Source organism: Nerophis lumbriciformis, linkage group LG12, assembly GCF_033978685.3.
Source record: "Nerophis lumbriciformis linkage group LG12, RoL_Nlum_v2.1, whole genome shotgun sequence".
Taxonomy (NCBI): Eukaryota; Metazoa; Chordata; class Actinopteri; order Syngnathiformes; family Syngnathidae; genus Nerophis; species Nerophis lumbriciformis.
The window spans coordinates 25,000,350-25,025,645 of record NC_084559.2 but is presented as its reverse complement, the minus strand read 5'-3'; the positions used below and the strand labels follow the sequence as shown (position 1 = coordinate 25,025,645).

The 25,296-nt window shown below is 37.5% G+C and overlaps 1 protein-coding gene across 2 annotated transcripts in view; it reads left to right on the top strand.

Moving 5' to 3' along the window:
* elmod3 (ELMO/CED-12 domain containing 3) overlaps positions 1-19,153 on the top strand; it is a 29,098-nt gene extending 9,945 nt beyond the window's left edge. Inside the window, exons 2-13 of one of the 2 annotated variants that reach the window (XM_061986172.1) lie at positions 2,677-3,405; positions 3,841-3,906; positions 3,986-4,060; positions 5,683-5,752; positions 5,972-6,031; positions 6,132-6,220; positions 8,937-9,060; positions 9,152-9,274; positions 10,992-11,122; positions 12,384-12,460; positions 12,550-12,677; positions 14,941-19,153. In XM_061986172.1, coding sequence (XP_061842156.1) covers positions 3,370-3,405; positions 3,841-3,906; positions 3,986-4,060; positions 5,683-5,752; positions 5,972-6,031; positions 6,132-6,220; positions 8,937-9,060; positions 9,152-9,274; positions 10,992-11,122; positions 12,384-12,460; positions 12,550-12,677; positions 14,941-15,194 — 1,233 coding nt within the window. In that variant the 5' untranslated portion in view covers positions 2,677-3,369 and the 3' untranslated portion in view covers positions 15,195-19,153. Of the gene's footprint in view, positions 1-2,676; positions 3,406-3,840; positions 3,907-3,985; positions 4,061-5,682; positions 5,753-5,968; positions 6,032-6,131; positions 6,221-8,936; positions 9,061-9,151; positions 9,275-10,991; positions 11,123-12,383; positions 12,461-12,549; positions 12,678-14,940 lie in introns of both variants that reach the window. The other variant, XM_061986171.1, reaches the window with a different exon arrangement.
* Positions 19,154-25,296: the final 6,143 nt, after the last annotated feature.

The window sequence follows — 25,296 nt, the reverse complement described above, 5'->3', positions numbered from 1 at the left end:
AGCCAAACCTAACCGTAACCTTAACCTATTTTCAGCAGTATTTTTACGTATTGTCTTTCTAGCTTCACTGCCATTCAAGACACGCTTCACTTCCGTTGTCGTCACCCCTGTGAGCACGTTTTAAAGTGGGCGCGACTTACAGTAGTTCTGCACGGCTGCAGTTACATATACTTGGATAACCTAGCAAAAACAAGAAGAGATCAGTGCGCAATGGGAGGGACATGCTAAACAGCCAATCATGTAACAGTATTAACTATCATATTTAGTTGCGCCATCTGGCTGTCTCGCTGTTGATTCTCTGCATGGACTGAAAAACGAAACTGAAAACGAGTTGTCGATAAAACAGGAAAAGTCATCTCGACAACAATATCGCAGTTTTTGGGATTTTTTCCAACTGATCATAGTCCTTCACTGCGCATATCTTTTCTTTTCAACACACGTCCATTCCCTGTTAGGTTGTACGAAAATTACAGGTGGGAACTTAAGTGCAGGACTGTATAAATAAAATAAATAACTAAATTCAACAAATAATGATTTGGTCCAATAATATTTGAATAACAATTACTGCAAAACATTAATTAATTTCCCTTCCTAAATAAGAATAACAGACCAAATTGAATGTTACAAAGACTACGTAACTTCCTGGCAGTAAACCTGCAAAAAATTGTTCTCAAGTTTCTTTATGTTTACATTTTCACACTTTGCACTGTTTTGTTACACTTTATTAAGCATTTCTTACATATTCCTTATTTTTGCACCTTAATTTAAAGAGGTTATTGTTAAGTGTTTATTGTGATTTTAGATTTGTGTTTACATTGATTGTTTGTGTGTTTTCCATGGTTGTGTTGACATTTCCTTTCCTTTATGCCTTGATAGGTGAGGGGATCATAATCAGAGGAAGGTTACATTTGTAATAAAAATGTTAACATTTAATATATTTTTCAACTGGTCTATATTTTCCTTAGGTCATAAAAAATATCAATGATTATCGATATTGACCAAAGAAAAAAACTTACATCATGCAGCAGTTGTCAGCCATATCGCCCAGCCTTAATGTAAAATGTCCAATATCAGTCTTGCAATTCCTTCAATCAGCACACAAGTTTAGTCTTTTCTTGTATTTTAGTCAAGTCTTTTACAGAAGGCAAACTGGGAATCTATAGGGGCTGTCACCTACACAACAGCTAAGCACACAATAATAGCACGCAAGCTAGACATACGTAATAAGTGTCTTTATTTGAACAAACACCATTTCTGTCAATATAAACAAGTATCAAATAATAATACTTGCATATTACTTGTACCTACAAACTCTTAAAGGCAGAATTAGAATGTATCCTGTAACAAACATGGCCGCATTATTCCAACGTATTGCATCACGAGCTTAACTTCATCAATTATTATGTGGGCACTAGGTGTCACCAAAATACCAATTACCACTCCACTTCAGTTCAAAGACAGCATAAGTCCATTACAGACGGTTCTTGCTATTTTGGCATTATTTCTCAGGGTAGCTGTTTTTGCACCAATAACCCAGACAAAATCTGTGTGTGTATGTATATATGTATTTGGCAATAAAAAAGCAATTCTGATTCTGATTAATAATAGGTTGGTGTTTTTTATACCTATCATTGTTTGAGTTAATTCACTTGATGAAATCCTTTCCATCATTCTGCACTACAAAATAATACAAGTATGCATGATTTTTGTTAACGTTTGATTAATATTGGTATTTGCCAATAATCAAGGCTCCAAGATTGGTATTGTATCATGAGTGGAAAAAGTTGTATCGGGACAAACCTACCTCAAATCTCTGTTTAGCCCTCGGCCCATTAGCACATTTTCATTGTGGCCCTTGAAGGCAACTAATTTGGCCACCCCTGGCTTAGACCGATAACAGTTGGACTGTATGCATATTTTTGGGCGTGTTGTGCTGCATCAGGAATGATGAACATAATAGTAATGGGATGGCGTGCCGCGGTTGAGAGAGTAGCCGTGCCAGCAACCTGAGGGTTCCTGGTTCGATCCCCAGCTTCTACCAACCTAGTCACGTCTGTTGTGTCCTTGAGCAAGACACTTTATCCTTGCTCCTGATGGGTCGTGGCAGATCCCACCATCAGTGTGGTGAGGGGTGAATAGGCGAATGTGGAAATAGTGTCAAAGCGCTTTGAGTACCTTGAAGTTAGAAAAGCGCTATACAAGTATAACCCATTAACCATAGTAATGATAATTACCATTCTGTCACATTGATATCTGTCTGACTGACACAAATGATTATGTTGGTGGTATATAGTTCATGTATATACCGGTATGTATAAGTTGCTAGTGTAACAATAGTCATCCTGCCCACCCAAGCCATGGACACACCAGGCTAGTTATTTGAGTATAGCTAGTCAGCCAACGAGCTAAACAAAAAATGGGATGACCACTCATAGTCCAGCACAGCTCTTAAGCATCGGAAAGTGAGGTTTACACAGCTATTTGTTATGCTGATATTATGCCAAATGGTGCTGCAAAATAAAATCAGTTACACTATAAACTGTTATTGCATGATATTTACATGATTTTTTATCAATTTACTTCTGTTCTACAATATACTAACTCTTGTGTGTCATGCTTTCTTTAAAGCTACTTTTGGGTGTGCCTAAGTGAACTTTTTCAATTTTTACCTTGCAGATTGAAACACACGAGACCCGCCGTTCCTAAAGATTCTGGCAAAAAAGAAGCCCACCCCTGATCCACACTTTCACTTCTTACTTTGGACATGTGTCAATGTATCACATGATGATGAAGACATCACAGCTCTGTTGCAAGTCAATTAAAGGGTACTGCTAGCTCTGAGTGCCTATTGGATTTGTGTCTTGAAATCCAAAGTAATGAAGTGTCTGCTATGACGAGAGCGCAAGCCTGAAAGCGATGTCATTATCCAGCTTCTGGGCACCTCTGATGGTGATGAGGACCAAACCCACTGGCCAAGCAGATCTGCGGAGGGGAGCAAGGGAGGAGGGTTCCGGGAAACGTGCCATTTCCTCTAGGTGGTAGACTAATATCTGCGCATTCCTCTCTGTGTGCACACCCAAGGTTAGACTTTTGGAGGAAAATTAGGAGCAGGCAAAACATCAAATCCCAACAGTCATCACTAATAAAAAAATAAAGAGATGTGCACCAACTGGATATTTGTTGCCGATGAGGTCTAACATATGACCGTGGACATTTTCATGTATATGAGCTAAAGAGGTCACTAGTCATGTGCACGAAAGAAAACATGGTAGCCCTTGTAGCAGCTTGTCAGCCCATCTCAGTCCAGGATTTTACAAGCCTTTAGAGGCCACAATCAGGAAGACGCTCGCCAGCCAACACTCATATGCAATGGAAGAAGACATTGATGTCACTTTCCACCTTGAGGTAATACATGTGGCCTTCCACAAATCATCTCACCTTTTATTTGGACTATTTGAACAAAGTCATGGCCGACACGTTTGTTTTTATGTTAAACAATTAACTAGAGCTTATTTGTTGTCAGCAGTTCAGTCACATGTGTTTAATTTAAGAACTAAGGTCAACAACTGCACTGCTTTAGCTGTAATCTCTGGTCTGGCTTGCTTGCTGTGTTACCATAGAAACAGCTGACAGAGCACTTCTCTTATCCTCAGTTTGGTTTTCTCCTAACTTTCCTTTTTTCCTGTGGCCACAACTACACTGTATTTTTTTATCTAGTCAACGATTAATTTAACTGTTAATTTAAAGAGGTATATATAAGTTCTAAAACAACACTCTTGCTCTATTTTGAACTTGTACACATTTCATCACCATCTGCCGTGTGACACCTCCTACTCTTAGGGCCAAAATGGTTTGTCTCGAGAACCATCAGAAGAGACTACCAATGGACACTTGAACCAAAAGCCTGTGAGTACTGTGCTTGTTTACACCTTTAGAGTCTTCCAGTTTTTCGTTGTCTAAAACTGATCATATATTTTTTTTCCAGGTCATGAATGGATTGATTATCAGTCATAATGTCAAAGACCACACCAACGGCAATGCCCCACTCACATCCCTACCGGTAACTTACCTCTGCCATGGAGTTTATGTTTTCATTACTGTTAGAGAGCAGGATAGTAGTAACCGCACTGATTTAATTAAGTGTGACGGGGCAAATACAATTTAGCTTTATGTGGCCATAAACAAGACTTGTGTGTGACCCCATTTTGGTCTTTAATATTGGTTATGTAACACGCTGTGACTAGGGTTGACTGCAACCTGTAGTAAATATTGTTTTTTATTCTCTAGCTATAAAAATATTCAATTTATAAGTGTTTAGGCTGTCAAACGATTAAAATATTTAACTGCGATTAATTGCAGTTAAATATTTATAGCTACCTGTATATTAATAGCTATCAATTGCAGATTGATACTATTTTTCATAATTTATAAGTGTACCCTAGACAAATCATTTTCAAATTTTTTTTTACCATAACTGGACAATTATTTTGCTTTAATAAAATGTTTTTAGACATTATGCTTTTTTAAACAGCTCAACACAAAATGGACAAAAACAAACTTTTAATGTCAAGAACAAAACTTACCTGCAGTGCATTGGTCACTTGCCAGATTTTGGATTTTGTAGGAATATAGAATTGTATTCTTGCTGTTGAAACCTTTGCATTTAGATATCAGTTTCACACATAACACAAAATGAAGATTGTTATAATCATGGTTTGATTGTAAAAGATGTTTGGTAATGTAATTTGTGATATTTCTACCACTATAATTGCTTCTGAAATTCTGTACATTACATGTTGTACAAGTCAATGGTATTCATATCGCTGCATGACAAAGTTTTAATCTTAATTAATAGTAATAAACAAGTGTTTGCTGTATTACTGTTGGTGACCAGAAGTACAATATTTATAACCAATATTTTAATAGGCATGTGTTTATATATCAGGTAATGTCCAAAGTTTATATGAAAAGGTAAAAAATAGGTTGATAGATCCAAGGGGAAAGAAAAGTGTTCGATATCTCCTACAGCCATACAATCAATTCAAAACTGCGATGCTGCTCCGACATGAATTGGAAAAGTCAAGAAAACACAAAAAAAAGGGTAAAAACTATGACAAAACAAATCTATAGGGGACACTATATCTTTAGGGAAAGGTTTGGCTGTGATATAAACTGAAATAATATGGTCGTTTTATAAATTCGGCCGTAAATCTGTCATGACGACAGGGTTCAAAGCGATGCTAAAATAGCATGTGCTTTTCAATGTGCTGTGATGCTGCTAAACCAAACTTAAACTATTACAAAGGATATAATGACTTTTTACTGACTAGAAGTTTAGCAGAGACAGTATAATTGTATCCATGAAGCAATTCAGTCAAAGTAGAACAAGCAAACACCTGCAGAGCACAATGACCATGTTGATAATCATGTAGAGAAATGCCTGTATTTGTTGCGGGGAGTCCTCATACTTCAAAAATGTGCAGTTGCATGCAGCCTTATGACATTTGGATATGCACAACTCCATGTTTTATTTACCGTTTTAAATTAGAATTGTTTGGCCGTGGTACTCCTGCCCTACTCATTTTGATTTGACTAATTTATTATCATGATCAGTATAATATTTAAAAAAAAAATGAAACTGGTCTTTGCATAAAAGGTGAATAATGTTAAGCTTGTGTCCAGATTTCAGCACTGAAGCAGAATGGTCTCCTGCAGAGTCTAGCAGCAGGAGGAGACCAGCTTAAACCTGCAGGTAACACACAAACTCTTCTTCTCACAGGAAATAATGTATCTTAGATACCAGGCTGCTGTGTGTTCATAAAACACCCTCTGGGATACAAGTCGGATTGGGGAAAGCTTAGGGCTTCTGAATGATACCTCAGATAGAAATAAGTGTATTAGACTATCTGGTCAGTGGCAATATTTTATTACCTCATTTTTTTGTGTGTGTGTGTGTGTGTCTCCAAAGAAGAAAATGCAGAGTTGGAAAAGGCGAGAGAGGAGTGGGAAGCTCTGGAGAACATCCAACCAGGTCAGAGGCATCACACAATTTCATCAGTTTGTACCAATACATTGCTGATGTCTTGAATTTGGCCCGCTAAATTAAATACATGTTTAAACATTTCTAACAGCTATCACTGAGGACTCGAACCCGACGCCGCTCATCTCTTTCAATGAAGCCCTTCAGTACTTCCAGACTACAGATCTCGGGGACTTGCTTGTAAGGAAATGATAAAAAAAAAATTATAATTTAAAGTATATTTTTTCTGGCTCCATCTTTGGGTTAAATAATCTCTGCTGAAAAATAGGGAACATGTAAAGCAGATAAACATGTGGTTCATGCGAAAATCTTACATTTTCGCTTAACTACCGGGTATATGCATTTGTTGGTACTGTTAACTAACTTTTACTCTTGAACCACTGTGCACATGAGGATCAAAGTTTATAAAACCATGCAAACGTATTATTGTCAATGCTTTTATTTTCCAAAAACTACACCAAACAGTGGCACTGTTATTGAACCCCTAAAGTTTGACATTATAGGTTGGATTGATGCGCTGCAAAACACCCGCTGTAACTTGAAGTTTAGCAGAATCAGAAGATTTCGACTTTTCACAAGGGTTTTGTTGTGGACACGCCAGTGAATGGCCAACAATCTGATATATAGAAATGTCTATTTTTGACATATGGCTGCTCCCCCCATTAGTACTCACCTATTATGAATACTAATGTAGGATGATCAATTAATAGATTAATTTATTAAGCTCTAACATGTATAGAAGTTTACTTTCATTTCATTTTATTCCATTTCAAACCAAAAATACTCAATTTTTTCGTCAATGTAAACAAAATAGCATCTCTAATACAATATTATCATCTCATTAAACAATACCAACATCAAAATAAATATGAAAAATGAAAACTTGGTGTGTGTCCGAAAAGGAGCAGGAAAAAGCAAAAGCTTATAATGTCCTGCCCCATCAATCAAATAGAATTATTAGATTATTTATCAACAATACAGTTCATAATCACTTTATAACTATATTCAGTATATAATTACAGGATACATATCATATATAAATCACATCAATTAATACTCACAATAATAAATCCACTCATCATTTCATCAAATGTACTTTATATGCTATCATACTTATTATAATGTACCGTAGTTTATACGTTCACTTTGTGTCACACAGCTTTGGTGCATTCATAGACCGTCAAATTAGGTGGGACATCTCAATGCTTAGTGAAGCAATGTCAGTGTTGCATAAAAACATAAACATGAAAGAATTGTAGGTTGGTACATATATGCCGTACATTTAGGCGAGACAGACTAGACCATATAGAGACTATTTTGATGGAGAAAAAACACTACAGGTAAAACAAATGGAATATTTTTTTTTAAGTCCATGGTTAACAAATGTGTGGGGATTAAACACATTTGAGCAAGACTGGATAAAAAAAGATTGCCATCAAAAGCCAAAACATTTCTTGCTGAGGCACGGGCAAGACTACTGTACTGTACCACCATTTGTCTAATGATTAAAAACCCTTGAGTGTACTGTATGTGTTACTGTATCTATGGCAGCATGTCTTGCAAGGGAATTTTAGTGCCACATTTAAGGTACATTACTTGGGCTATCTGTATAGTTTCATATTGTTATACATAAAGCACAAAATAAAGACTTACAATTTCCATTAGCTCAAACAAAGTCAGTGCTATATTAGTGATTCACTTGGCTGACTTCTGTGGCGCCAGTGTCTGTTCCGTGCCCACTCTCGAAAGTCAAACACAAATACAAATAGACTGAGTAGACAATGAAAGAGTACAAAAAAAATAAATTTTGGGGTGTATTAATATATGGGGAAATGAACTGGAAATCTCATATAAAAATACAACTTAAAATGAAAATGACAAGAAATATTTCTATAATTAATACAGCAAAGCAAGCATGTTCTGAAATAAAAATGGCGGCACATTTTTATCTGCTTGCTTGTTTTACTATATATGAGTTATTGTGTGGAAATATGGGGAAATAACTACAAAAGCACACTTAATTCACTAACTGTGTTACTAAAAAGGTCAGTTAGTATAATACACTATATTGGATGTTCAGAACACACAAACTCTTTTTTTATTGAATCAAAAACAATGAAATTCAATGATTTGGTGCATTTGCAAACCGTACAGTTATGTACAAAACAAACCTGCTACCCAAGAATGTACAACAATTCTTAACAAAAGAGGAGAAATATAACCCTAGAGAAAAATGTCACTTGAAAACATTTGTATGCACGTACAAAACTTAAGACCTTTAGCATATCAGTGTGCGGAATTAAATATTGGAATGGATAAAGCAAAGATGTCAAGCAATATACTATAATGACGCACTTTAAAAAACAGTTGAAAGTACAAGTGTTTACAAAGTACAAGGAACAATTGTGATAAACGTCTTGAAGTTATTAAAGAGAAGATATTATTCATCTTATGTGAATCATAACTGACTGAGGTATTTATGAAGAGAGTCGTTGTATTCAGAATTAATTGATGTGATTATGTACAAATTAAGAACAGGAAGTGAACATGTGTGTTAGTACTGGAATTGCTATGAGGTAGAAAAGGGGTAGGATTAAATAAGATTTGCGTCTTTTTACTTCTTTTCAGACATGTTGTAAAGAAAAATGAAAATATATTGAAATTGTATACATGTTTGAAGTAAACTTCAACCAACCACACTATCTCAAGTTGATTGGCACTCAGGTGTTTGCCTTTTACCTAAAATTAGCTAATATAGACTACAGCCCCCTGATTAAAATAAGTTGTTTTGAAAATGAACAGATTATTAGAAGTATTGAGGTAATATATTGTTTGATTGCGCTCTGTGTTGCTGTACATTCAATAGATTGTGTTTTGTGTTTGTAATTATTCTTAGACGAACATCCAGCCAACTATTCGCAGGACAGGTCTCGCCGCTATCACACACTTCCTGTTTGGACCCCCTCGACTGCACAGGGAACTCCTTGAGGAACGAGATCTTGTCTTTACCATTGCGCAATGTGAGCACGTGTTCTACTTCCTGTTTTTGCGATTATCCTTGTGTTTACGTGGTAACCACAGACCTTACATGTTTGTGTACGTTCACGACAGGCCACGTGGACAACAGCCAGACAGTCCACATGCGAGTTCTCCAAACCATTTATAAACGGCTCATCGGCTGCAGGCTGGACTGTCCTCGATATGGGACACACTGGGAAAACATTGGCTTTCAGGGTAAAATATCTCAACACAGCACCTATTTGACATGCAGGGAAAACTTTCTTTTTAGAGAGATTGTTTGCAACCTTTATGTAGATGCCTATACTACAAAAACTGAAATCTAAGTAAGATTAAATATCTCAAATAAGGGTGATATTTGCTTATTAAGATAATTATTCTCACTAAGCAGATTTTATGTTAGTGTTTTACTTGTTTTAAGGGTTTTGGTCCTAAATGATCTCAGTAAGATATTACAGCTTGTAGCTGAGATTTTATGACCTATATTGAGTAAAACATGCTTGAAACTAGAATATCAACTGTTGCAAAGCTGTGTTATCAACACTCATAAGTATAAAACTACTTTTTTAAAGTAATAATTTCTTCAAGCATGAAAAAAAGAATCATGATGCCGAGCACATATCATGTCAAGATAATGGCACTAGCATTTGCTTAATTTAAGAATATTTTTCAAAATATTGAGCAAAAAGGTCTTTCTTTTTTCTACCAAGAAAAGTGCACTTGTTATTAGTGAGAATATACTTATTTTAAGGTATTTTTGGGTTCATTGAGGTTAGCTAATTTTACCTTTTTTGGAAAGTCTTGACAAGCTGAATTTTCTTGTTCTATTGGCAGATCATTTTGCTTAGTCCAAATAAAATACCCCTAATTTTTGTATATTTTTTTTCTTGTTTTTGAACACTGACTTTTTGCAGTTATAGAGGACGCAAATCTTTCCTTGTTAGCGCCAGTCCTTGTAACCTGCCTTCTTCGGCTTTTAACTACACCCTTACAAATAAGACGCGCACTGGCATTAGCTTACGTTAAGCTTTTTTGTGTCTGCTATTTATATCGCTTTGACTGGCTAACGTTAGCCACCATTGCATGTATAGCCTTTCGTAACACCGACAAGACTGCGAATTATTGCTTCTGAGACTGCTTTTGTTTATGTGCCCGCGTTCTCTCTGTGAGTGTGGACGAGACAGCGGTGAGTGACAGCCTGAACTCCAGATAAGTTTCTCGAGTTGACAAGCAATTTTTATTGACTATATAGCGGAACCTCAATTTACGAACACCTCATCAAACAATCTTTGCGATTTGCGAACCGCAGACCAAGTAAAAATATGTTTTTGGTGTACGTACCATGTCTTGGTCTACAAAAATTTATTCCACCCATTGTGTTCCTGCAGGGCAGCTATCTTGTGCCTGGAAGCACATCCATTGTAGACGGGCTGATCTATTTCCTGTGCTCACTGCTTATTTATTCAGCAGTTAGCTACGGTGCTACTTTGTAAGCGTCTTGTGTTTTTTGGCCTTTTTACAAAAATTTTCTCGTTTTGCTTAACATGGAAAGCAATGGACAAGCGATGTGTGGCTTGACACATTTAGGAAGTATGCACAGCGTTGTCAACACTGACTTGTCGAGGCTGAAACACATTTTTCATGTTTCATGCTTTTTATTGAAAAATTTGCTTGAATATACATACTTTTCTATTTACAAACCCTGTTCAAGAACCAACTAAGTTCATAAATCAAGGTTAAACTACAATAAATTATTGAGGAAAAAATCTAGATATTTTTAATTTTTTTAGAACAATAGCCAGCAGGTGGTGTTCTTGTTCTATTTTTCAATTTAGTTGCGAACAGCCTCTTTGAAGCAGCATCTTTTTTTTTTATATACCGTAGATGTAATTATAATTATCTTTTTGTGTTCGATAAATTGCTTGCATTTCAGGTACAGACCCAGCCACCGACCTGCGTGGCACTGGCTTCCTGGGACTTATGCACACTCTTTACTTTGTGATGGACCCAGAGACTCTGCCATTGGCTCGAGATATCTACAAGTTATCCCAACACTCTACTCAGGTATCACTGCCTCAATTGATTAAGCTTGTAGAAATATGTTTGTATCTATGCTTTGATTTATAGTGTCAAGTGCTTATTTTTGGTACCTCCAAACATTTTGGCCCTTGGATAAGCTTAAAGCGTATGCTCTGCTACTTTTCCAGAATGTATTTTAATACATTTTGCTGGTTTCCGTTGCAAGTCCAGTCTGGATTATGCTACATTCACAATCCTTATGTGAGACAAGAACAATTAAAAATACATATTAAAAAACTGCTCGTCAAAGGCAGCTAACAATGCAGGTAATGAGGATACAATCGATTATATGTATAAAGCCCTCTAAAAAACCTTCAACACCATTACATATACATCCTGTAAGTATATACTGCATTTAATGTAGTAACAGGCACATTCATGATAACATCTAATATTTCCAGTATTTTGATATTTTTTAAGCATTACTGAAATTACTTTTCTGGGTGCAATACATTTACAGAGCACAGCAATGTTTGTTTTTATGTGCTAAACATTTCAAAAACGAAGATAAAACCGTGACTTTCAATGTCTGCTCTCACTAGGATGCCGACTGATATGTTGTTTCTTGAGCTGCTAAATTCAGAATAATCCTCACTCCTCAGATACAAAAATGCTTCCAAGCGATGTTGCAATGTTCTGCTGCGTTCCATTTGATGAAAACCATATACCGGTAGTGTTAATCCTGATTCTTTGTGCCTTTTGTTTACAACTGAGTGGAATGCTAACGTGGGTTGATTCCAACTATTTTGGGCTAATAGTGGTTGTCTACCTTATTTCCCTATGGGAGACTTTGTTTTGTCCATTTCTGCTCACTTGTGGCTTACAGTAACAAGTGAACTGCAGCCAAGTCTCCCCCGCTATGGCACCGCCCGAGGGTCAAAAAGGAAGTTAATCACCTGTTAAACAAATGTGTGCCGTTATTGAAATTTATAGTTAACGCATTAGTATCGCGTTAACTTTGACAGCCCTAATAATATTACAGTGTCCCTTATATTGTGCATCATAGATGGATTTATTAATTTTTTATCAAAAGGTTGAACAAATCTTGAAATGGCAATCTACCTACTTCCCCAATAGGACTCTCCAATTGTGTGGGGTTTATTTAATTAGGTTTTATTTTCATCCGCTTGCATATTGTACTGGATGACAGAAATCTCAAATATGTCTGGTGGGATACATTATCATCTAAGAACATATTTGTTCAGTCTGTGCAAAGGTTTTTAATGTTGTGTCTATGTATCCTCAGAACTTTCCATTTAGTGTGATGTCAATCAACATGACCCGCATTGCTCTTCAAGTCCTCAGAGAAGAGGCCTTGTCCAAGTGAGTCTTCCATTTTGTTTGTCTTCTTCTTATCCTTCCACGACATCGGCCATGCAAACCTTGTTGTTTGCCTTTGGCCTCCTCACCAGGGAGTGCAATCGCCGTCAGCAAGTGGTCGGCGTGTTGAATGAGTTTTATGTGGCCACATACCTGCACCTGTACCAACTGTGGAAGACCCAACAGAAAACCATTGCTGACTCTGGCTTTGTACTCAAAGGTAAGAAAAACTGCATCATCTCGCTTGCTCAGAATAAAAGAACCTGTGTGCACGTTGGAGGACAAGAGTTTTAAAGCATAAGTAGTAAAGGAGCTCTGATCCTTGGTGATAATTTACTATTTGATGTGATGTGTGGTATTGTTTATTTGTTTCAGACATGCTCATCACATAGTTATATTTACACCGTTAAACAAGGCCAAAAAAAGTAGGGGGAATCTGTATCGTACCCCTTTACTGATCGTTCATCCACAATATATAATTTACATTTTGACACCATGTGGTAATTCTGTAATTTAAATTTGATCACTTCCTGTTTGTATATAAAATATCACCAAGCAAATAGGATTTAAAAAAGATGAAACTTGGCTTGTGCAGTGTTAAAGTTTCTGTATGTCACAGTTCAGTAGATGCTTAGTGGGCGATCTAACCTTCAAGATATGCACACGCATGAAGAAAAACAACACCAGAGTGCAAGGGTGGTGTTTGGAGTGATTTATGGTCTCGCTCATCTGTTTATACACTATAAGGCGGCCATTTAATCTGGTTTTTAATTCTTTCTTTGCTGAAGATCTCTCCTGTGGGTGGGCAAAAAATGCATGCATAGACACGAAAAATTAAAGGCAATTATACTGGGCAAAGAGCAATGTGTGGAACTGCCCAAAGATAGGTATGCCAAGCTTGTGGCATCATATTCAAAAATACTTGAGGCTGTAATTACTGCAAAGGTGCATCAGCAAAGGATTGAGCAAAGCCTGGGAATACTTATGTACATGTTTTTTTATTTATTTGTAATACATTTGCACATTAAAAAAATCACATTGTCATTATGGGGAATTGTGTGTAGAAATCTGAAGACAAAAAATTGATTTATTCCATTTTAGAATAGGGCTTTTACATAACAAAATGTGGGGGGGGGGAGCACTGTATGTATTAAATATGTCCTCTCAAACCACTAATGGTAACATTAATGATGATGATGTTAGATTTTTTTGGGTTGAAAAATGTATTTGAACAAGTTGCAAACAGCCCATTTAAGGAAAAGGAAGAAACCGTTCATTTGAATGGAAAACTGTTAAATCCTAATAACTAGAGATGTCCGATAATGGCTTTTTTGCCGATATTCGATATTCCGATATTGTCCAACTCTTAATTACTGATTCCGATATCAACCGATACCGATATATAGAGTCGTGGAATTAACACATTATTATGCCTAATTTTGTTGTGATGCCCCGCTGGATGCATTAAACAATGTGACAAGGTTTTCCAAAATAAATCAACTCAAGTTATGGAGAAAAAAAATGACAACATGGCACTGCCATATTTATTATTGAAGTCACAAAGTGCATAATTTTTTTTAACATGCCTCAAAACAGCAGCTTAGAAATTTGGGACATGCTCTCCCTGAGAGAGCATGAGGAGGTTGAGGTGGGCGGGGTTTGAGTTGGGGGGGATGCAGAGAGTATATATTGTAGTGTCCCGGAAGAGTTAGTGCTGCAAGGGGTTCTGGGTATTTGTTCTGTTGTGTTTATGTTGTGTTACGGTGCGGATGTTCTCCGAAGTGTGTTTGTCATTCTTGTTTGGTGTGGGTTCACAGTGTGGCGCATTTGTAACAGTGTTAAAGTTGTTTATACGGCCACCCTCAGTGTGCCCTGTATGGCTGTTGACCAAGTATGCCTTGCATTCACTTGTGTTTGTGTGAAAAGCCGTAGATAATATGTGATTGGGCCGGCACGCAAAGGCAGTGCCTTTAAGGTTTATTGGCGCTCTGTACTTCTCCCTACGTCCGTGTACACAGCGGCGTTTTAAAAAGTCATAAACTTTACTTTTTGAAACCGATACCAATAATTTTGAAACCGATACCGATAACTTCCGATATTACATTTTAAAGCATTTATCGGCCGATAATATCGGCAGTCCGATATTATCGGACATCTCTACTAATAACATTTTAATACAGTTAAAAAAATAAGCAGAACACCACAATTTGGAATGAGTGAAGACATTAAATAAAGACATGTAAAGCAATTGCTTAATTAATGAGTAATTTGTGGCTACAGTGTTGTAACAACATATTGGTAATGATCAATTAATAAAATGTATTGCTTAATATTGTAAATATTTGTAATGTGTCACGCTCAAGGAAAACATAACAATTTCCGCTGTAGACTGTTGTCCGTATATATGCATGCTGACGCTGTTATTTTACAGCTGGTCCTCTCAACATGAGTCTCACAGTCGGGTGCACTCTCTAACCTTTCAGAAGTGGAGCTGTTCGCCAAAAAGAACCCCAAGCAGATGCTTCGCCGACTAGAGGTCTTCCTGAAAGAGAGGCGGGTAGGTGGAATCCCTCGCGGGACGTCGCCAGAGCCACCGGCTCCGCAGCCTTCCTCTCCCAGCCCGGGGGAGCGAGCGGCCAGAGTGGCGAGCGCACAGGGATGCAAGGGAAAGGAGATGCATTTTACAGGAGTGTGTGAGCTACCGCCTGACATGGAGGGCGACGCCAGACTCATCTAAGCTAGAGTCTGTGTATGTGAGGGTGCTGTTTGTGTGTGTGTGTGTGTGTGAATGTGTGTGTATGTGTAACTTACTCCCAGAGAGCTAGATGAAGAACACTCCACCCAACACGCTCCCCTCCTCTGATGCTGGGGTGCTGCACTTTTCTCTTTTTTTTAGGGGTGGGGAGATAGAGCTATATTATTTGTTGTATTTATTTATTTTAGCACAAAACAGTCAAACAAAACAATGAATTCACAAAACAAAGCAAGTGAATGATTGCACTTTTCTGAATAGCTGCCATATATTTCACCCGTTTTCAGGGCAGCTGCTTGCGTTGGCATTTCAGAGACTTCATCTCTAGCACGCCATGCTCGTCATGCAACAGTCCGTTCTCGTCACAGGGTCCAAACTGCAGCACAATAGGTGACCTTTCAGCGGGGACTGAAGGTGCAACTTGATAAACGAGTCTACCGCTTCAATTTACAGAAAATATTTGAGTTGCTTTGGTCAAAAAAGAATTCCATCTTTTTATAGAAGATGAGTGAAGATTTGAACAAAAATCCTCCGTAAACATTCTCAGCTTGACGTGGCTGCAGCCGAAAGTCTAATATAAGCTTTGTGGACATTCCATTAGTGAGCATGTGATTGTATTTTTGGAAAGGACTGAGCTGACATTGATGAGGTGTGCTTTGGTGCAGTATGCAACTCCAGCTCTACTAGATAATCAAAATGTCTGCTGTGCGACGGCAAAAAGGCATTGTCGCTAACTTCAGGGCTCGTGTGCAAGTGAACATAACTTAGTGAGGACATTTGGCAGTGGTAAGAATGACCCCCGCTAAGCTCGTCGAGTGTGATTGTTGTGAGCGCAGACTTTACTCCACACAATAAGCCAGCTTTACTAAGTACGCGATCTAGCTGCATAGATGGTACTTTTGTGGATTTTAAAGGCGGTACTACTACTACTACTACTACTAGGAAACAAATTCTATAAATAGAAATATGGGTTTGGGCTCCTCAGCAAAGCTACTTTGTGCTTGTGTGGTCTCGATCTGTAGCATGTCCAGGTAGCACTAGTACTGTAGCATCCTATAAAAGCTTGTTGATGTCGCTCTGTGGTGTCTTACTATAGCACATCCACCCCCCCCCCTGTACTGTACTTATACATATTAGGCAGCGCAGCTTTTCGGAGATGGCTTGACATGTTAATGAGCTCCACTTTGTCTTCTGAGAAGGTAATAACGGTGCCTACGTCGCATAGAATCACGTTAAGGTCGCCTCCCGCTCCTTTTGTTTGCGTTCAGCCTCAGTGCCACAGCGGCAGCCTCCTCCATTCTTGCAACCTCAGGCGGGGTCACGTCCATCGTGCTTTCTTGTTTGACGGGGAACTCTGCACGGTGGTGGAGAAAGCGTAAACGTGTGGTATGCAAAAGAAAAGCGCCGCTTGCAGGAGCCATAATGTTCATTAGCAGCCACCTCATCAGGTCCTCCTTTCAAACATCGCACCACACTGATCCCTTTAGCTTTCTTCTGTTCGAAGCTGAGGAGCAGTGCCGTGTATGTATATCAGGAAGTTTGTACATAGAGAATTAATGATTGTAAGATGTATGATTGTCTGTAGGGCATTATACTAAAACATTGCTTACCTCAAGACTTGAGACAAATCTCCTTTTCTCTCTCCTGACGTTAACTATTTCTATGTTTGCTTGTACTCTGACCTTCTCTCACCAGTCCCACTCATTATCTATTGTATATCCCTCAGACAAAGCACTATGGAAGAAGCAGGTCCTTGCTACGTGTGTACTAGACTAGGAGTGTCCTGATCCGATATTGATATCGGGCCGATATCAGTACCGGATGATATCGGCTTGCATCTAAAATGTCCGATACAAGCAGTCCTGCAGCGCGTTTACTTGTGCAAAGCTAGACGGCCAGATAACATCTAAATGGCTTCCAATAGACACACATGGTTGATCTTTCCTTGTCTTTTAGTGAAGTAATTTACAAACCCCGTTTCCATATGAGTGGGAAATTGTGTTAGATGTAAATATAAACGGAATACAATGATTTGCAAATCCTTTTCAACCCATATTCAGTTGAATGCACGACAAAGACAAGATATTTGATGTTCAAACTCATAAACTTTTTTTTTTTTTTTGCAAATAATAATTAACTTAGAATTTCATGGCTGCAACACGTGCCAAAGTAGTTGGGAAAGGGCATGTTCACCACTGTGTTACATGGCCTTTCCTTTTAACAACACTCGGTAAACGTTTGGGAACTGAGGAGACCCATTTTTTAAGCTTCTCAGGTGGAATTCTTTCCCATTCTTGCTTGATGTACAGCTTAAGTTGTTCAACAGTCGGGGGGTCTCCGTTGTGGTATTTTAGGCTTCATAATGCGCCACACATTTTCAATGGGAGACAGGTCTGGACTACACGCAGGCCAGTCTAGTACCCGCACTCTTTTACTATGAAGCCACGTTGATGTAACACGTGGCTTGGCATTGTCTTGCTGACATAAGCAGGGGCGTCCATGGTAACGTTGCGTGAATGACAACATATGTTGCTCCAAAACCTGTATGTACCTTTCAGCATTAATGGTGCCTTCACAGATGTGTAAGTTACCCATGTCTTGGGCACTAATACACCCCCATACCATCACAGATGCTGGCTTTTCAACTTTGCGCCTATAACAATCCGGATGGTTCTTTTCCTCTTTGGTCTGGAGAATACGATGTCCACAGTTTCCAAAAACAATTTGAAATGTGGACTCGTCAGACCATAGAACACTTTTCCACTTTGTATCAGTCCATCTTAGATGAGCTCAGGCCCAGCGAAGCCGACAGCGTTTCTGGGTGTTGTTGATCAACGGTTTTCGCCTTGCATAGGAGAGTTTTAACTTGCACTTACAGATGTAGCGACCAACTGTAGTTACTGACAGTGGGTTTCTGAAGTGTTCCTGAGCCCATGTGGTGATATCCTTTACACACTGATGTCACTTGTTGATGCAGTACAGCCTGAGGGATCGAAGTTCACAGGCTTAGCTGCTTACGTGCAGTGATTCCTCCAGATTCTCTGAACCCTTTGATGATATTACGGACCGTAGATGGGGAAATCCCTAAATTCCTTGCAATAGCTGGTTGAGAGGTTTTTCTTAAACTGTTCAACAATTTGCTCACGCATTTGTAGACAAAGTGGTGACCCTCGCCCCATCCTTGTTTGTGAATGACTGAGCATTTCATGGAATCTACTTTTATACCCAATCATAGCACCCACCTGTTCCCAATATGCCTGTTCACCTGTGGGATGTTCCAAATAAGTGTTTGATGAGCATTCCTCAACTTTATCAGTATTTATTGCCACCTTTCCCAACTTTGTCACGTGTTGCTGGCATCAAATTCTAAAGTTAATGGTTATTTGCAAAAAACAAAAGTTTATCAGTTTGAACATCAAATATGTTGTCTTTGTAGCATATTCAACTGAATATGGGTTGAAAAGGATTTGCAAATCATTGTATTCCGTTTATATTTACATCTAACACAATTTCCCAACTCATATGGAAACGGGGTTTCTACCAAACATAAGCAGCTACACAACAGCTAAGCACACAAGCTAGACATTCATGATATTGAACAATATTGCAGTCTAAAACATTTCTCAGAACAAATATCAAATAATTAAAGTTGCATATTACTTACACATATAAAGTCTCCAATATGGAAAGCATCCAGTAACTAATGTGTCCGCATCATTCAACTTACTGTCATGCCCTTAGGTTATGGATTATTTGTGACCACTAGGTGTCTCCAAAAACTAATCTATCACTAAACCTGTCATAAGGTTAGGTTTTTTTATACCAACCTTTGTTCTCTGAGTAATTTCACTTGATCTAACCTTTTCTACCATTCCACACTACAAAATGATAAAAGTATTTATGATTCTTGCTGATGGTATCTAATTAATATCGGTATCGGCTAACACCAATATCGTATCGGAAGGGGAAAAGTCATATCGGGACACCCCTATACTAGACTATATAGTCCCATATGCACTCTGGTTCACGTCTGCAAATGTTAATAGACGACATGAAAAGTCACTTTTTAGCCAACTTTGATTTGGCTTCCATTGACCATGTTGGAGCTGCTTCTGTTGTGGCTTCAGTGACTGTGGAGTTTCATTTTCTGTGTTTTTAAGTGTTAACACTGAGAAACAATCAAACTAAAGGCCATTACTAATCATACTGTATGCTTTGCTCACGGTGTGTATCAAGTATCACCAAACACAGCAGATCATATTTGACCCTGCCAAATGCACACTTGCAAAACTATAACATGAGAGAACAGAAACTTTTGGTTTTTTTGAGAGGAGGCGGCTGTCTGATGTTCCTGCTTGCGACCCAGCAGTGGCTCGGCAAATACAATCTCTCAACACCCCGCGCTTTATACTGTACCCAGGTGTTTTACTGTCGCCGTCTTTGTCACGTCCCCCAGAGCATTTTATGACTGTAACTTGATTGTAGACGCCCTATTTTATACTGAAGAGTTATTTCAGAATACAGTATGTGCTGTTGTACATTAAATGTATTGTATGGAGAAAGCTAAATAAATGCTGTTTAAAATGAGTGTGTGTTGAAATGATTTAAGTCAAGTCATTTTGACATTTAAATTTCAAAATTTGTAAATCGCATGAATTGTGATGTGTTTTCCCGCTTCCGCCATCCTAGTCACTGCCGTTGTGTCCTTGGGCAAGACACTTTACCCACTTGCTCCCAGTGCCACCCACCATACTTGCCAACCTTGAGACCTCCGAATTTGGGAGATTTGGGGGCGGGGGGGTAATTCACTGAAATTCAAGTATTTCTTATATATATAAGTAAAATAAATACTTGAGTTTCAGTGAATTCTAGCTATATATATATATATATATATATATAATAAAATACATATATATATATATAATAAAATACACACACACACACATATATATATATATATATATATATATATGTGTGTGTGTGTGTGTGTATTTTATTATACATATATATGTATTTTATTATATATATATATATATATATATTTTATTATATATAAAACACATATATATATATAATAAAATACACATATATATATATATATATATATTTTATTATATATATATATGTATTATATATAAAAAACATATATATAATAAAATACATATATAATAAAATACATATATATATATATGTATTTTATTATATATGTATTTTATTATATATAAAAACATAATAAAATACATATATATATATAATAAAATATATATATTTTATTAAATATATATATGTATTTTATTATATATATATATATATATATATATGTATTTTATTATATATATATATATATATGTATTTTATTATATATATATAATAAATACATATATATATAATAAAATACATATATACACATATATATATATGTATTTTATTATATATAAATATATATATATGTATATTTTATTATATATATATATATATATATATTTTATATATATGTATTTTATTATATATATATATATATATATATATATATAAATAAAATACTTTAATTTCAGTGTTCATTTATTTACACATATACACACACATAACACTCCTCTACTCATTGTTGTATTTGAATATATGTATATTTTATTATATATATATATTTTATATATATGTATTTTATTATATATATATATATATATAAACGCCTCCCTAGGGAGGTGTTTAGGGCACGTCCCACCGGTAGGAGGCCGCGGGGAAGACCCAGGACACATTGGGAAGACTATGTCTCCCGGCTGGCCTGGGAACGCCTCGGGGTCCCACAGGAAGAGCTGGACGAAGTGGCTGGGGAGAGGGAAGTCTGGGCTTCCCTGCTTAAGCTGCTGCCCCCGCGACCCGACCTCGGATAAGCGGAAGAAGATGGATGGATGGATGGATGGATGGATATATATATATATATATATATATATGTATAAATAAAATACTTTAATTTCAGTGTTCATTTATTTACACATATACACACACATAACACTCCTCTACTCATTGTTGTATTTGAAAGTGCAATGCTTTGCAGCCAGTAGCACAGCCTTTGAAGGAGCATAGGTATGGGCAGCATCTGTGAAATTTAATTTGCAGGAAAGGAGTGAGTTTAGGGTTGAATTGTCCATCCTCGTTCTATTCTCTGTCACTCGTCGTCGCCGTGACGGTCTCTTCTTCGTCTCCTTCTTATTGTGTGCGCAGTTGTGCACTCTCCAAAAGCCGTAGATGTTATGACGTGACTGGGCCGGCACGCTGTTTGTATGAAGGAAAAGCGGACGTGACGACAGGCTGTCCTCACTCAGGTCGGGGTCCACGTTAATCAATTCACATGAGCGTGAATGTTGTCTTGTCTATCTGTGTCGGCCCTGCGATTAGGTGGCCACTTGTCCAGGGTGTACCCCACCTTCCGCCTGAATGCAGCTGAGATAGGCTCCAGCACCCCCCGCGACCTCGAAAGGGACAAGCGGTAGAACATGGATGGATGGGCCGAGTCATACCAAAGACTATAAAAATGGGACCCATTACCTCCCTGCTTGGCACTCAGCATCAAGGGTTGGAATTGGGGGTTAAATCACCAAAAATGATTCCCGGGCGCGGCAACCGCTGCTGCCCACTGCTCCCCTCACCTCCCAGGGGGTGATCAAGGGTGATGGGTCAAATGCAGAGAATAATCTCGCCACACCTAGAGTGTGTGTGTGACAATCATTGGTACTTTAACTTTAACATTACACACAGTTTGAACAGTAACACTGTGTTTGAATGTTGCAAAAATAAAACAAAAATCACCAAAGTGATTCTTTGGCTCACCACTAGATGAAGCCTGTGTACCACTAGTGGTACCCGTACCACAGTTTGACAGTCAATGGTTTATGTGATGTGGACATCACCATTACGTTGAACAAACCACATGGATTGTTTGAGTGTTTCAGCAACACTTGTCCACACAAAGTTATTAGATTGATAAAATCAATAAACAAATATTAGAATAAAAAGAGCAGAGCAAACAATAAGAGAGGTCTTTTTTCAGAATAAAACAAGTATGCAGGCAACATGGCCAAGCAACCTGCCAATTAAATAATTCATGCAAGCACTGCTGTTTGGATTTTATCCATTTATTTTTTGGTGTTTAAATCTATATAATTATGATGGGGGGTAAAAAACAATTGTCCTTGAAAACTTGCAGAAACATGTTTAAAAAAAAAAGATCCTAAATTTGGACTTGCAAAGTAACATGTTGCACAATCTGACCACAAGAGGGCGACATTCGCCAGCACCACAAATCCAATGCCACTGAACTGTGACGTCACTTTCTGTCAAATATTAATGCTCGGCTCTGATTGACATTGTCTGATAGATTTGATTTGACAACATAATTATTGTGTTTGTAGTTTGCACTGCATTCAAATTTGGTTATTCTCTCTTAGTCTAGTCCAGGGGTCGGCAACCCAAAATATTGAAAGAACCATATTGGACCAAAAATAAAAAAAATATGTCTGGAGCAGTAAAAAATTAAAAGCCTTTGATAAGTGTTATAATGAAGGCAACACATGATGTAAGTGTCTATATTAGCTATATTAGCCTACTATCAAAATGACTTTAAAAGTCATATATAGGGACGGCGTGGCGCAGTGGAAGAATGGCCGTGCGCGACCCGAGGGTCCCTGGTTCAATCCCCACCTAGTACCAACCTCGTCATGTCCGTTGTGTCCTGAGCAAGACACTTCACCCTTGCTCCTGATGGGTGCTGGTTAGCGCCTTGCATGGCAGCTCCCGCCATCAGTGTGTGAATGTGTGTGTGAATGGGTAAATGTGGAAGTAGTGTCAAAGCGCTTTGAGTACCTTGAAGGTAGAAAAGCGCTATACAAGTACAACCCATTTATCATTTATTTATATAAGTGTTATAATGAAGGCAACATATGATATAAGTATCTATATTAGCTATATTAGCCTACAATCAAAATGACTAAATGTGTTATAATGAAGCCAACACATGATGTAAGTGTCTATATTAGCTATATTAGCCTACTATCAAAATTACTTTAAATGTGTTATAATGAAGGCAACACATACTGTAAGTGTCTATATTAGCTATATTAGCCTACTATCAAAATGACTGTAAAAGTCTTATATAAGTGTTATAATGAAGGTAACATATGATATAAGTGTCTATATTAGCTATATTAGCCTACTATCAAAATGACTTTAAATGTGTTATAATGAAGCCAACACATGCTGTAAGTGTCTATATTAGCTATATTAGCCTACTATCAATGATGTGTCTATATTACCTATATTAGCCTACTATCAAAATGACTTTAAATGTGTTATAATGAAGCTAACACATGTGTCTATATTAGCTATATTAGCCTACTATCAAAATGACTTTAAATGTGTTATAATGAAGGCAACACATGATGTAAGTGTCTATATTAGCTATATTAGCCTACTATCAAAATGACTTTAAAAGCCTTATATAAGTGTTATAATGAAGGCAACATATCATATAAGTGTCTATATTAGCTATATTAGCCTACTATCAAAATGACTTTAAATGTTATAATGAAGCCAGCACATGATGTAAGTGTCTATATTAGCTATATTAGCCTACTATCAAAATGACTTTAAAAGTCTTATATAAGTGTTATAATGAAGGCAACACATGATGTAAGTGTCTATATTAGCCTACTATCAAAATGATTGTAAAAGTCTTATACAAGTGTTATAATGAAGGCAACATATGATATAAGTGTCTATATTAGCTATATTAGCCTACTATCAAAATGACTATGTGTCGCAGGCAGACACAAATCTTTGTTGACAGAAATTTTGAAATGTAATATTTATTCTACACATTTTTACAACATTGGAAACCGTTAGTAAAACTGAGGTTTCTCGCAGTATGAGATAACTTCTAGAAATGACTGTCTTAGAATGACCAAAGGTATAGATGTGTGTGTCCAAGTTTAAGGAAACGGCAGGCTGTCTTCTTCTAATGGATCTTTGCAAGCTGGGTTATGTTTGCTGTGGTCTGGAACAATATGGCGCACAAACAACTATGAGAAATGCAGCCAATATTACATACAGATATATGTGTCATGAGAAATGCAAATATAAATTAAATACAGCGAGGGCATAAGTAAAGGAAATCAAATGAGCTGAAATATACCTACAAACGAGGCATAATGATGCAATATGTACATGCAGTCATGCTCTGAACAAATATGCCTGATTAGCACTCCAACAAGTCAATAATATAAAGAAAGCTCACCTTTGTGCATTCATGCACAGCATAAAAAGTTTGGTGGACAAAATAAGACAAAAAAGGAGTAGTATAAAATATGTCTTTCTGTGGCCGCGTCGGAGAAAGTTGCACATGTAAATAAACGACGGTGAGTTCAAGGTTCGCCAAAATTAGTAGGACAAAACGGCGCTCACCAAACACTCTCATCACAGAATCATGTTTAATATAAACAGTGTGATTTGTCATGTTGTCCTCCTACAGAAACCATATTAAATTTTTTATTTTTTTTTTCCCCTTCATCTTTTTCTATTTTTATACATTTTTGAAAAAGCTCCAGGGCGCCACTAGGGCGGCGCTAAAGAGCCGCAGGTTGCAGACCCCCGGTCGAGTCTATATAAAAATGCAAGATTTCACATACCATTGCATGTGTTTTGTTTGTTTTTAGAAGTAGACTTGAAATGATTATAAGGATCATTCTGCTGCTACACTGATACTCTCTCACACACTTTGAGGCCACAGCCACGGTTCAAAGTTCTTCACACTCTCCTAGGGGAAACAAATCAGTCAGACGTCACTAAAACACGCCTTAAAGGTCGCTTCAACTGCTTTTTCATGGCGTCCTGTGCAGCTAAATGTTTTGCCACCAGCCGACTCTGGTGCAGGGTCAATGAAGTTGGGAATCTTCTAGTCTACATCTGTGCCTAATCAGAGGCTGGAGCCCCCACAGAGCTGTGGTGGACCGGCTGAATCACTGCACATACCGTGTGGGGGGGGGGAATATTTCAGGCATTTCTCATCTCACTAAAAGTAACTATTGCTGTTATT